Genomic DNA, 12,911 nt, shown 5'->3' on the forward strand with positions numbered 1-12,911 from the left:
GTACACTGACCTTTCCACCACCGTGACTTTTCCTTTGGTGCCATGTTAAAAGTGGAACTTCTCTCTGAGGCTTGCAGTCTTCTGGTTTATAGACTAGACACAAGTTCCAGATATTCTTGGATATGTTTTTCTTCTATCTGAAATTTCTATTGCCTTCTCCAAATGAAACTGAGAGGGCGAGGGGAGGAAGGTGCTGTGTAACTTCTTTGGAATCTGGGCAGCATCAGAACCAATTCCCATGCTCTTAGCGCCATGACCGCTCCTCCCCAGCCAATGTATATCCAGTCCCTAGGGTAATTCCTGGTACATAATGAATATCTAATTTTTCTTATTTATATAAATATTACACGCTCATTAGAAAGGAAACCTTAAAAATACAGAAAAGTCGAACAAAACCAAACACCAGATACTCAACAACTCTGAAACCATCTCATTAACGTTTTGGAGACCATCCCTGCATTCATGACTCTCAGAGGTTCACACAGTTTTACACCATACATGCTGCACTTACATTTGTCTATTTCCCCCCCTTATCTCCCTACCTTTCCTATTCTCCCTCCCTTAAAGGCAACCAACAACCTAGTGTATATTCTTCTATACTTGTTTCCATGCTCATCTAATCACATACACACATATAAACACAAATGTGTGTGATCATTAACAAAAATGACATCTTGTACATATACATCTCTGTCATCAAGCAATTACTTATTAAAAAATTCTGGAAATACCTTGAAGTCAACTAGCGTAGATATAACTCATTTTAAAAATTACTCTCATGCTGTTCCATGGTATGGATATATCATAATTTATTCAACCATTCCCCTATTAATGGACATTCACTTTATCTCCAGTTGAGTTTCTTCTTTGCCTCTATAAACAATACTTCAACAAACATCCTTATTTATGTGTATTCTTATGTACTGATGCTGTTATTTCAGTGGGGCAGATTCCCAAAAGTGAGACTGCTGGGTCAAAGCATTTTTATTTTAAACTTTTATTTAAAAACTTTAAATATATATTGCTGGATTGCTGGTGGAAATATGTCGATATAACCTTTTTGTAAGAGTACATGGCTTCCCAAACCCCACTAGCAAAAGATCTCAATTATTTCCAACTCCATGAAGTAGAAGCAACATCTTATTTGTCATTTTAATTTGTCTTTCCCTGAGTACTATTTAGGCTCATAATATTTCCATAGGTTAATGGCCATTTGGAGTTGCTCTTATATGAATAGCTATCCAGTCCAGATGGATTAAAGACTTCAATGTAAAAAATAAAATTATCTGCATCTTAGATATAAGTTTAGGAGACTATGTACAACCTAGGCATTAAGGAGACCCTTTTAACTAAAGGGTAAATCAAGAATCTAAAAAGAAAAGATGTAAACATTTTACTATAGAAAATTAAAATATGTTGTGACTTCTTTAACTATATAAAAAGTATAAAGACAAATGCTACATTAAGAAAAACATTTGCAACACACATGACAAAGGATTAATATCTCAAATACATAAAGAGCACCTCCAGATTTTTAAGAAATACAAACCAACAGAAAAATAGGCAAAAAAATACATGCAATGCATTGAAGATAATCTGTTAAATGAATAAAATATGCAATGTGGATGAAGCCTTTCATTTGTCCATTATTTTCTCTTAAATCACTTTTCTTGTAACTTCTAAGATTTAATATGACTAACTGCTTTTCCACATTCTTATGTTTATAAAGTGTCTCTTCAATGAGTATTTTCTGGTGAATGGCTCCTGAAAGTTTTTGCACATTGATAAAGTATATAGTTTATAAGATTCTTCTTGCGGAGCTGACATCTGGATAAATGATTTATTCTCTATACTAATTGAGTTTCTCTCTGATGTATTCTTTGATGTACAGTAAGGCTTGAACTACTCCTAAAGGCTTTTTCACATTCATTACATTTATAGGGTTTTTCTCCAGTATGCATTCTCAGATGTACAGTAAAGTCTGAGTTAGTTCTGAAGGCTTTTCCACATTCCTCACATTTATAGGGCCTCTCCCCAGTATGAATTCTCTGATGTAGAGTTAGTTGTGATAGAGTAATACAGCCTTTTCCACACTCCTTACAAGTATAGGGTTTTTCTCCAGTATGCGTTCTCCAATGCACTGTAAGGTATGAACCCCTCCTGAAGGCTTTTCCACAGACATCACATTTATAGGGTTTCTCTCCACTATGGATTTTCTGATGTTCTGTGACATGTACCATCTGGCTAAATGCTTTGCCACAGTCATTACATTTAAATGGTTTCTCTCCAGTGTGTGTTCTCTGATGGGTATTAAAGCCTGAGTTACTTGTGAAAACTTTCCCACATTCATTACATTTATAGGGTTTTTCTCCAGTATGCCTTCTTTGATGCACAGTAAGCTGTGACGTATTAGTGAAAGCTTTCTCACATTCATTACATTTATATGGTTTTTCTCCAGTATGGGTCCTTTGATGTACAATAAGGTATGACTTAGTCCTGAAGGATTTTCCACAATCATAGCATTTATAGGGTTTCACTCCAGTATGAATTTTCTGATGCTCCTTGAGATTTACCATTTTGGTAAATGCCCTTTCACAGTCAGTACATTTATATGGTTTCTCTCCAGTATGAATTCTCTGATGTACAGTTAAGTGTGATTTTATTCTGAAAGATTCCCCACATTCATTACATAGATAAGGCTTTTCTTCAGTATGAATTCGCTGATGTATAATTAGAGATGAAGAACGCATGAAGGCCTTTCCACATTCATTACATTTATAAGGTTTCTCTCCTGTATGCATTCTGTGGTGTACAGTAAGGCATGAATAATTAATAAATGCTTTCCCACATTCATTACATTTATAGGGTTTTTCTCCTGTATGAATTCTCTGATGTTCTGTGAAATTTGCTATACGATTGAATGCTTTCCCACATTCATTACATTCATAGGGTTTTTCCCCAGTATGAGTTCTTATATGCACAATAAGGCTTGAATTACTTCTATAGGCTTTTCCACATTCATTACATCTAAAGGGTTTCTCTCCAGTATGAATTCTCTGATGAACATTAAAAATTGTGGTATTCTTGAAAGATTTCCCACACTCGTTGCATTTATACGGTTTCTCTTCAGTATGGGTCTTCTGATGTACACTAAGATATGATTTATTCCGAAAGGCTTTTCCACAATCATTACATTTGTAGGGTTTCTCTCCATTGTGAGTTTCCTGATGTCTTGCAAGTTTTGATTTATCACTAAAAGCTTTCCCACATTCACTACATTTATAAGGCTTCTCTCCAGTTTGAATTCTCTGGTGTTGATTAAGGCGAGCACACTGGCTAAAAGATTTTCCACAGACATTGCATTGATAAGGTTTCTCCTTAGTATGAATTCTCTGATGTACCATAAGTGATGAAGAAGCAATGAAGGCCTTTCCACATTCATTACATTTATAGGGTTTTTCTCCAGTGTGAATTTTTTTATGTTGACTAAGATATGAAGGCTGGCTGAACATTTTCCCACATTCACTACATTCATAAGGTTTTTCTTTAGTGTGAGTTCTCTGATGTTGAATGAGTAATGACCTATAACGAAAGGCCTTTTCACATGTACTACATTTATAGGGTTTTTCTTTATTATTGGTTTTTTTCTCTAAAGTAACTTCTGAAGTAGGCCTTGTGGCTTTGTTGCCTTCTGTATCATTGCAAATTTTCTTCCCCAAATGGGTATCTGTAATCATATCTAAATTCTCTGTGAAATTCTCCTCATGGGTTTGGCATTTGCTGTAAGGCTCTTCTGTGATAACTGTTGGCTCTGAAAAAAGAATAGATATAAAGCCTCTCTGACCAGTGGGAGCTTTCTTGCGTGGAACTATTCTTTGACTCAGATGACTCTCCTGACTATTTTGCAATCTCAGTATTCTGTTATTCCATTTCCATAATCCTGCCATTTTGGAGTCCCACAGATCATTTTCTGTGAGTTTCTCTACTATGGTTTTCTGTGATAAATCTTCAGAAATATCCTCTGTTGTTACAGCATTCTTGGTTGCAGGTTTTGTTTCCAACTCTAGGGGGGAAAAAAGAGAAAAATCAAAAACCTATTTTCTAAGTTGGGGAGATCTCACTAAATAGGATAAAAAAATGGAAACTTGGGCTGATGATGAATATATGGTTTTAACTGCTTGCAAATTGGCCTTGTTTTCTAGGAAGGAGGAGGTAGGGTTAAGGGAGACTGGTTGAACAAAGAACCAAAGTAGTAAATTCAAGTAGTTTTCCTTCTATTAAAAAAAGTTCACTCATAGTAACCCTCCTAGAATCTAAGTTTCTCAAGTATTTCTTCCTGTTCTCACTCCCTTTAGAGTCAACTTTTTTAGAGAGCATTCTTCATAAGTTGTGACTACTTCCGTGCTTCCCATTTACTCCACAAACCAGACATTTGTCCCCAATCATACTTTCTTTCTCTTTGTTCTTTCTTTGTTCCCTAGCTTTTTTTATGTGTGAGGATTTTCTCAAATGTCCCTGTCTTAGTAGCTTATTTAAGTATTTTTATGTACCCTTTTGTAGAACTTCTATGGAGAAAGACACTGATTTTTCAGAAAGAGGCTGAACAACAAACCAGTCCAAATTAATATTTGTAGTTATTTATATTTTAAATAGTGATACTTATTATTTTCAAAGGTAGTTTTGCAGCCTTTTTATGGGTCTTAAGAACATTCCTGAACATGTGTCAAAAATTCCCTTTAAAAAAGTTATACTGTGGTGTGGTGGTCTTACAACTTGTTTTCACATGCAATTTAATATTTTACTCTTTTTTTTTATTTGTTTGTTTTTTTAAAGATTTTATTTTTTCCTTTTTCTCCCCAAAGCCCCCTGGTACATAGTTGTATATTTTTTGTTGTGGGTCCTTCTAGTTGTGGCATGTGGGATGCTGCCTCAGCGTGGTTTGATGAGCAGTGTCATGTCCGCGCCCAGGATTCGAACCAACGAAACACTGGGCTGCCTGCAGCAGAGCGTGAGAACTTAACCGCTCGGCCACGGGGCCAGCCCCCTCTTTTTTTTTTTTGAGGAAGATTCACCCTGAGCTAACATCCATTGCCAATCCTCCTCTTTTTTTTTTTTGGTGCTTGAGGAAGATTAGCCCTGAGCTAACATCTGTGTCAATCTTCCTCTACCCTGTATGTGGGATGCCTCCACAGCATGGCTGATGAGTGGAGTAGGTCCATACCTCGGATCGAAACCTGTGAACCCAGGCCACTGAAGTAGAGTACGTGGAACTTTAACCACTTGGCCACAGGGCTGGCCCCCTAATATATTACTTTTCAAAACACTTTTATACTTCTTCTAAATTTCTAATTTATTTTCAGATAATTATGTCCAAATGTTTAAAAAAACAACTGAAAAAACCTTTTGTGGATAGTAAAATGGTTTTATGACTTTAAAACTCAAGGTAAGTAGAACTTTCAATGGATTCACAGGGCTAGACAAAGATTCGAATTCAGGGCCACCAAAGAAGACAACCCTAGAACTCAAGGACTAAAACTTAGCTCATTGAAACGTCTAACTGAATTAAGGTGACTGAGAATTGTTAGAGCTCCTATCCTAGCAGACTACCAAAATCAAACACTAACCCTCTGTAGAAAAAGAATACATACCCAGAACCTCAAATTACTGTTATAGGTTTTCATATCAATGCCTGACAATGAAAAATAATAGGCGTACAAGGAGACAAAAGTCACATGAGAAAAAAATCAAGAGGAAAGAAAAAGATAAGAGAAACAGATTTGCAACGTACTCAGATAACTGAGGTCTCAGACATGAACTTCTAAAATAATCATGATTAGTATATTCAAGAGAATAAGGCAAGATTAACAATTTTACCAAATTATTGGAAAGTATAAAATAAGAACCAAGTGGTAATTCCAGAACTAGAAAATAAGAACTCAAAGGATAGGCTAAAAGCACAGAGAGACAGACAGAGAGAAAAGACAGAGAGTGGTAACAAAATGGAAAATAGGTTAGTAGAAAATATCCATATTGAAGTACAGAATGATGAAAAATCAAAAACATTATTTTAAAAAGCATAAGAGACATACAGGATAGAGTGAAAAGGTCTATCATAGGTGTAAAAAGAGCCCTAGAAAGCTAGAAAGAGAAGCGAGAGAGAATGGGACAAAAACAAATTCAAAGAAATAATGTCCCCAAATTTTTCAAAATAGATGAAAAAGATCAAGTCACAAATTTTAGAAGCCAAAAGAATCCTGAGCAGAAGAAATATAAGGAAACTATACTAAGGCATATAGTAGTAAAACTGTTGAAAAGTAAAATCTTAAAAGCACCAGAGGAAAAAATTACAGATTCCCTTCAGAGAGTGACAATTAAATCAGAGGCTGCAAACTACAGCCACATCTGGTCCACAACATGTTTTTGTATGGCCAGCAAGATAAGAATGCTTTTCATATTTTTAAATGGTTGAAAAATATATTAAAAGAATAATATATTGCAACACATTAAAATCATATTACATTCAAATTTCAGTGTTCATAAATGAAGTTGTAGTGGAACACAACCATACTCTCTGGTTAACATATTGTCTATGAATGCTTTTGTGCTACAATAGTAGAATGGAGCAGTTGCAACAGAGACATTACAGCTCCACAAAGGCTTAAATATCCACTGTCTTGCTTTTTTACGAAAAAAGTTTGCTGACTCCTGAATTAGACAGACGGTTGACTTCTCAACAGATTCTATGAAAACAGAAAAGAATGGAATGATACCTTCAAAATGCTTAAAGAATATAACTGTCAACTTGGAATTCTAAACATACCAAAAATATTCTTCAAAAATGAAGATTAAATAAAGACAACTTTAGGTAAAAAAGAAAAATGGAGAGAATATGATCCCAGCAGATCTGAATGAAAGAAAATATTAAAGGGTATTCTTTAAGTAGAAGAAAAATAATCCTAGGAAGAAGCTCAGAAATGAAGGAAAAAACGAAGAGAAAGAGAGGTAAAAATATAGGTAATCCAAATGAATATCAACTGCATACAATATCAATAATGATGTCTTATGAGATTTGACATATATATAGAATTAAAATACATAACTTCAATAACATGTACTTGAGGTTAAATGGAATAAGTTGCTCTAAGATCCTCGTATTGTTTGGGAAGAAGGAAAATCTGTATTCGACTACTGAATCAAGGATGCATGCTTTAGTCCCAAAGTTAATCACTAAACAAAAAATTTAAAAATTTATAATTACCAAGTGATTAGACGGGAAAACAGAAAAATAAAAGATGATAAATCTAAAAGAAGGCAAGAATGGGGAAAAAAGAATACAGAACAAGCAAGATACTTTCACAGTTAGATGGTGGACAAACATTATGTAATTGTATTGTGTACAAATGGACTAAATACAAACAAAAATCAAACAATATGCTACTTATAAGGGAAACACAAAATATAAGGATATATAAAAGATGACAGTGAGCAGATGAAAAAAGGGATACCATATAAACAATAACCAAAATAATGATGCTACAGTAATATTAATATCAGGCAAAACAACAAAAACCATTAAGAACAATAAAGAAGACATTTCCTAATGATAAAAGGTCCAATTTACCAGAAAGATATAACAGTTTTAACTTTGTATCTACCTAAGAACACAGAATCAAAATACATACAGCAAAAATTAAAAGAATTAAAATGACAGACAAATCTACAGTCATAGTGGGAGACTCTACAAAATCTTTCCCAATAACTGACAGAATAAGCTGACAATCAGTAAGTACACAGATTTTAGCAACACAATTAACAAACCTGACATATCTAGAATAGCACTCAATACCTACAGACTACATATTTTTCCAAGTGCACACAAAATACTTATAAAATCGGCCATGTTGTAAAGCAAATTTTAAGAAATTTGCAAAGACTGAAATCATACACAGTATGCTATCTGATCACATAGAATTTATGTTAACAAGATTACTAGAAAATCCCAATATGGCACAAAATTAAGAGAAATACTTCTAAGTAACCTGAGGGCCAAAGACATCACAATGGAAATTATCAAATACTTTGAACTCAATAATTATGAAGGTGCTACATTAAAAAAAATGTGTGGTACAGTCTTGATAGCTTCAAACACATTAGAAAAAAAAAAGAATGGCTGAAAACCAATGATATAAGTATCCAACTCAAGAAGTTAGAAAAGATCAGCAAATTAAACCCTAAGAAGGTAAAAAATAATGAAATAGAAGAAAGTAAAGAAAGAAATCCAAATACACAATAGAAAAGATAAAAAGTTATTCTTTAAAAACCAAATAAGACTGATTAAAATAAAAGAGAGAAGACACGAAAAATTAATATCAGAAATGAAAAGGGAGATATCACTTCAGATCCATGTAGACATTTAAAAGATAAACAGGGGCCGGCCAGTAGCCTAGAGGTTAAGTTCTCCATGCTCCGCTTTGGTGGCCCAGGTTTGGTTCCTGGGTGTAGACCTACAGCACTCATCAGTGGCCATGCTGTGACGGCAACCCACATACAAAATAGAGGAAGACTGGCACAGACACACAGCACAGGGTGAATCTTCTTCAAGCAAAACGAGGAAGATTGGCAACAGATGTTAGCTCAGGGCGAATCTTCCTCAGGAAAAAAAAAAAAAGATAAACAGAGGATAGTGTGCCAAAAAATTAAATTTTAGGTTAAATGGAACAATTCCTAGATAAATGTAATTTACTAAACTCAAACAAAAAGAAATAGGAAATATGAATAGTCCTATAACTACAAAAGGAATAGAAGCTGTAATTAAACACCTTCCACAATAAAAGCTTCAGGCCACATGGCTTTCCTGGTGAATTCTAGACACCCTAAAATATGTAACTTTCCCTGTCTCACGTCTCTTTCTTGTCTTCACTATAAGCTGATGGCTTTGATTCATATTTCACTGAGAATACAGAAGCTATCAGAATGCCTCAATCTTCTTGCCACCAGTTGACCCATATCTGCATCCATCTTCTCCATCTTTCCTAGTGTTACACAGAGGAGCTGGCCTCCTCGTCTATCAAAGGTAAATCCCTCCTTTTCCATTCTAGACTTTATCCCCTTTCACCTCCTCAGACGCTTTAGTTCTCCAGTGATCCCATCTTTGTCCTGCAACATCAATTTCTCCCTCTCCATTGGGGCATCATTCCTATCAGCACTCAAGCATGCCATAAAATCTCCCATCTCAAAAATAAAACATAAGAGTTTTTTTCTTGATTCCTTACTTTCCTCTAGCCACTGCCCCATTTCTCTTTCCCTCTTCATGGTGAGGGGAAACTCTTCTTTAAAGAGTCATCTAAAATTATCCCCAATGTCTACTTTTCACTCACTCTTTTAAAAATATAAAATATTTGATATATAAAAAGAATATATGTAACACATATGCAAGTTAGGAATGGCATCATCATAAAATGAAAACTCAAATGAACTAGAATCTATTTCTTTCTTTCCATTTCCACTACCATCCCCCTAATCAATTACTATTACCTCTTGCCTAGACTATTTTAACAACCTCTCAACTGATTACCTGCTTTATGCCCTTAAATTCAATTTCCATAAAGTGGGTTATTTCCTAAAAATTCTTGATTAAAATCTTTTGGTGCCTTCACACTCTGATTAAAATCCAAACCCCTTACCATTGTCTACAAAGCCCTGAACAGGCAGTCTCCTGTCCAACTCTCTAATCTTATTCTATACCAGCCTCCCTCTCACCTATGCTCAGTCACAGCCACTTCCTTTGATTTACAGAACACACTACATTATTTTCTGTATCAGGTCCTTTGCATTGCTGTTCCCTTTGCCTGGAATGCTCCCCTTCTCCTCTTCCCTTGGTGGGCTTCTCTGGATCCTTCAAGTTTCAGCTTAACTGTCACCGTCTCAGAAGCCTTCCCTTACCACACTATCTGAAGGAGGCACCCTCAACCTCATCCCAGTCACTCTTTCATATCCCCTTGTTGAGCTCACAGCTAAGTTATTACAACCACTACTTTAGCTTGTGTTTGTTTATTTACTTGTTAATTATCTATTTCTCAAAATTTAATCTTCATGAGAGCAGGGACCTGGTACATCTTACTCACTGCCGTAGACCTCGTACCTAATCCAGTTCAGTCTACGGATGTTCACTAAATATTGATTAAATAAATAAATAGTGTTTTGATTCTCAACTGATTTCTTGTTTGTCTTCTCGATTAGTTAAGCACATGGAGGAAAGGAGGAGGGTTCCCCTAAAGTTTCAGCAGGCTCGCAGGTGAAGAAAGTTAAATAATGAGTCAATAGGTTTAGCTTAGAAGAATTCAGTGGTGACGCTCAAGAAAGCATTTTCAGGACAATTAATGAAGGAAGAGATATCAGAAAATGGTTAAACAAATGAGAAAAATTTAAAGTTAATTGGAGAAGATAGAACTGAAAGGGATATTTTATGCGTATTTGAATGAAGAAGGAATGAAGGAGTAATTATGAGAATCATGTCCTGAAGAAAGCAAAGTAGGATGGGATGGGAACCAAAAGCAGAGGACGGAGAGAGGGGGAGAGGGAGCCAGAGGAAGCCCGAGAGGGAGAGGGAAAGGGAGGAGGAAGGGATGGAGGGAAGGAAGGAGGGCGGGAAGGCGGGAGGAAAGAAGGGAAGGAGATGCAGGGAGAGAAGAAGAGAGGGGGAGAATCTTTTCCTCTGAGGTAGATTTGAGCAAAGATATCCCCCAAAATATTTCAGATGTTCTGCTCCATCCATGACCTATTAACTTGAAATAAATCCCATCCTTCTGGTTCTTATCAACCCACCTGGATAGGGCGTTCTTGAAATTTCTCTCACTACCACCCATGGTCCTTTTCCATCCTCCAAATGAGATATCATGTCTGGTTTGGAAACTGCAAGCCCTGTTTGGAGAAAAATGAATAGGATTTGACTGTGCCTATGAGCAGAAACTATTGCCAAACTCAGGCTCAGTTCTTAATATTCTGTGCAGAGTGGCTATTACAGGAAGTTTTAGAGATGTGCTTTCCAACACAGTCGCCAATAGCCACATGTGTCTATTTAAATTTGAATTTAAACTAGTTAGAATTACATAAAATTTAAAATTCAGTTCTTCAGTTGGGCTAGCCAGATTTCAAGTGCTCAACAGCCACAAGTGGCTGGTGCCTGCCATATTAGATACAGATACAGAACATTCCCATCACAGCAGAACATTCTACTGTACAGTGGTGTTACAGAGAATTACAAAGCTATCTCAAAGAAACTCAACACTATGATCTCAGGTTTGCTGTGGTATTAGATCATGGGAAAAAAGTGAGTTTAGAAAGAAAATGAACGTATTTGTTCCTTTCTTTGTAGAGGCATGGATAACTATCATTTATGGAAGTAACTAGAAAAAACTTTTAGTTCTAAATCTGGGGGATTGTCAACAATCTCGAAGATTCCAATGGAATATGTATTTTTCACTCTAAAATGACAGACCATTTAGTTAAGAGCAAGGAATAGCACAACTCCCAACAATATGCCCCTAAGATTATGAGACTTTAATGCCTACACTCTGACCCAAAATTCAGTTAAGTACTTTATAGGCTCTACATCTTCAGAAAACCTGGTCAAATGGGCAGATACACGCACACAGAAGTTATCCTTACCCAGGGAGACAAGATTTCTATAATTCTCTAGCATCACATCCTTGTGCAGGTTCCTCTGTGTAGGGTCCATCAACCTCCACTCTTCCAATGTGAAGTCTATAGCCACATCTTTAAATGTCACTGATTCCTAAAATAAATGCATTGTGATCACCCAGGGACTATACAATTAGACCTGTTAGGCAGAGTGATACATACAAAATGGGGGAAGAACACCAGAAATCAGAATCACCAAACGACTATGGAGTCAACCAGTTCAACCCTGCAAGGACGTATGAATCTCTCCAGGGACAAGAACTTAAAACCACAGGAGGTTTTCAAAGTTTTAACTGATGCTAGGACTTTTTTCAGACTAATTCAAATCTGGCTTTCTGTAACTTCTCAATATTAGTCCTACTATATTATCTGGCATCAAACAGCATGGTTTCTTCCTTCCTTAGAAAGTCTTTAAAATTACTTGACAACAGCTAGTAGTTTCCACCCAAATCATCTTTTCTCCCTCAAAACCCTGCCTTATCTATAATATCAACTCGTTTACAGTTCCAATCTGTAAAATATAGCTTAACAGAAGATACAGTTTATCATTCAGATTGTAGATACGGAAAATTATAAGCTCTCTGAGAAAGAAAAATAAGAAATCATAGGACTCTGGTGAACTTCGTTGGTCAGGATATGAAATATACATGTGCTTGTATAAAAAAATGGAAGAATGAACCATAAAATTTTTTTAAATGGTTACGTAGTGGAGGAAGGAGGAAATAAGAGTGCAGAGGACTGGAACGGAAGCTGGACCCCTTGAATATTTTTTGTTTTGCGGATTTAACTTTTGAGCCATGTAAATACTTTATAATATGATAAAAGAAAAATTAAACTTAAAGAAAGCAATCTGTAAAAATTAAAAGTAAAATGAAACCAGCTGGTATCACATACATTCATCAGAGAGGAACTATTTTGAGTGACTTTAAAATACAGTAATTTTTCCTTATATTCTTTGTGACATATACCCTGAGGAGAAATAGAACTGCAAAAAACAAAAAGAACACATTTTCAGTAAAAAATCATATTGTTGGTGGTAGTGATGGAAATGCTATTTTGTAACTGTTGTGTGCGTAGTTTTGGATAAAGCAAATTAGTATAGGGATGTCAATGACAGCTAATAAATTTGACATGGGAGAAAGAAGATATAAATGTAACATTGATGAGATTATATAAAAACTCCACACATCCAAATCTGAACTGGAAGTATC

General features: G+C 35.6%; 1 protein-coding gene across 4 annotated transcripts in view; it reads right to left on the reverse strand.

The window, feature by feature from the left end:
- Positions 1-578: 578 nt before the first annotated feature.
- The window catches only part of ZNF624 (zinc finger protein 624), a 36,906-nt gene continuing 24,573 nt past the window's right edge, over positions 579-12,911 (reverse strand). For all 4 annotated transcript variants that reach the window (XM_046674625.1, XM_046674627.1, XM_046674628.1 and 1 more), the window contains 3 exons: positions 11,668-11,794; positions 10,825-10,920; positions 579-4,063 (listed from right to left, as the gene is read on the reverse strand). In XM_046674625.1, coding sequence (XP_046530581.1) covers positions 1,848-4,063; positions 10,825-10,920; positions 11,668-11,794 — 2,439 coding nt within the window. In that variant the 3' untranslated portion in view covers positions 579-1,847. The remainder of the gene's footprint in view (positions 4,064-10,824; positions 10,921-11,667; positions 11,795-12,911) is intronic.

Source organism: Equus quagga, chromosome 11 (assembly GCF_021613505.1).
Source record: "Equus quagga isolate Etosha38 chromosome 11, UCLA_HA_Equagga_1.0, whole genome shotgun sequence".
Classification (NCBI taxonomy): Eukaryota; Metazoa; Chordata; class Mammalia; order Perissodactyla; family Equidae; genus Equus; species Equus quagga.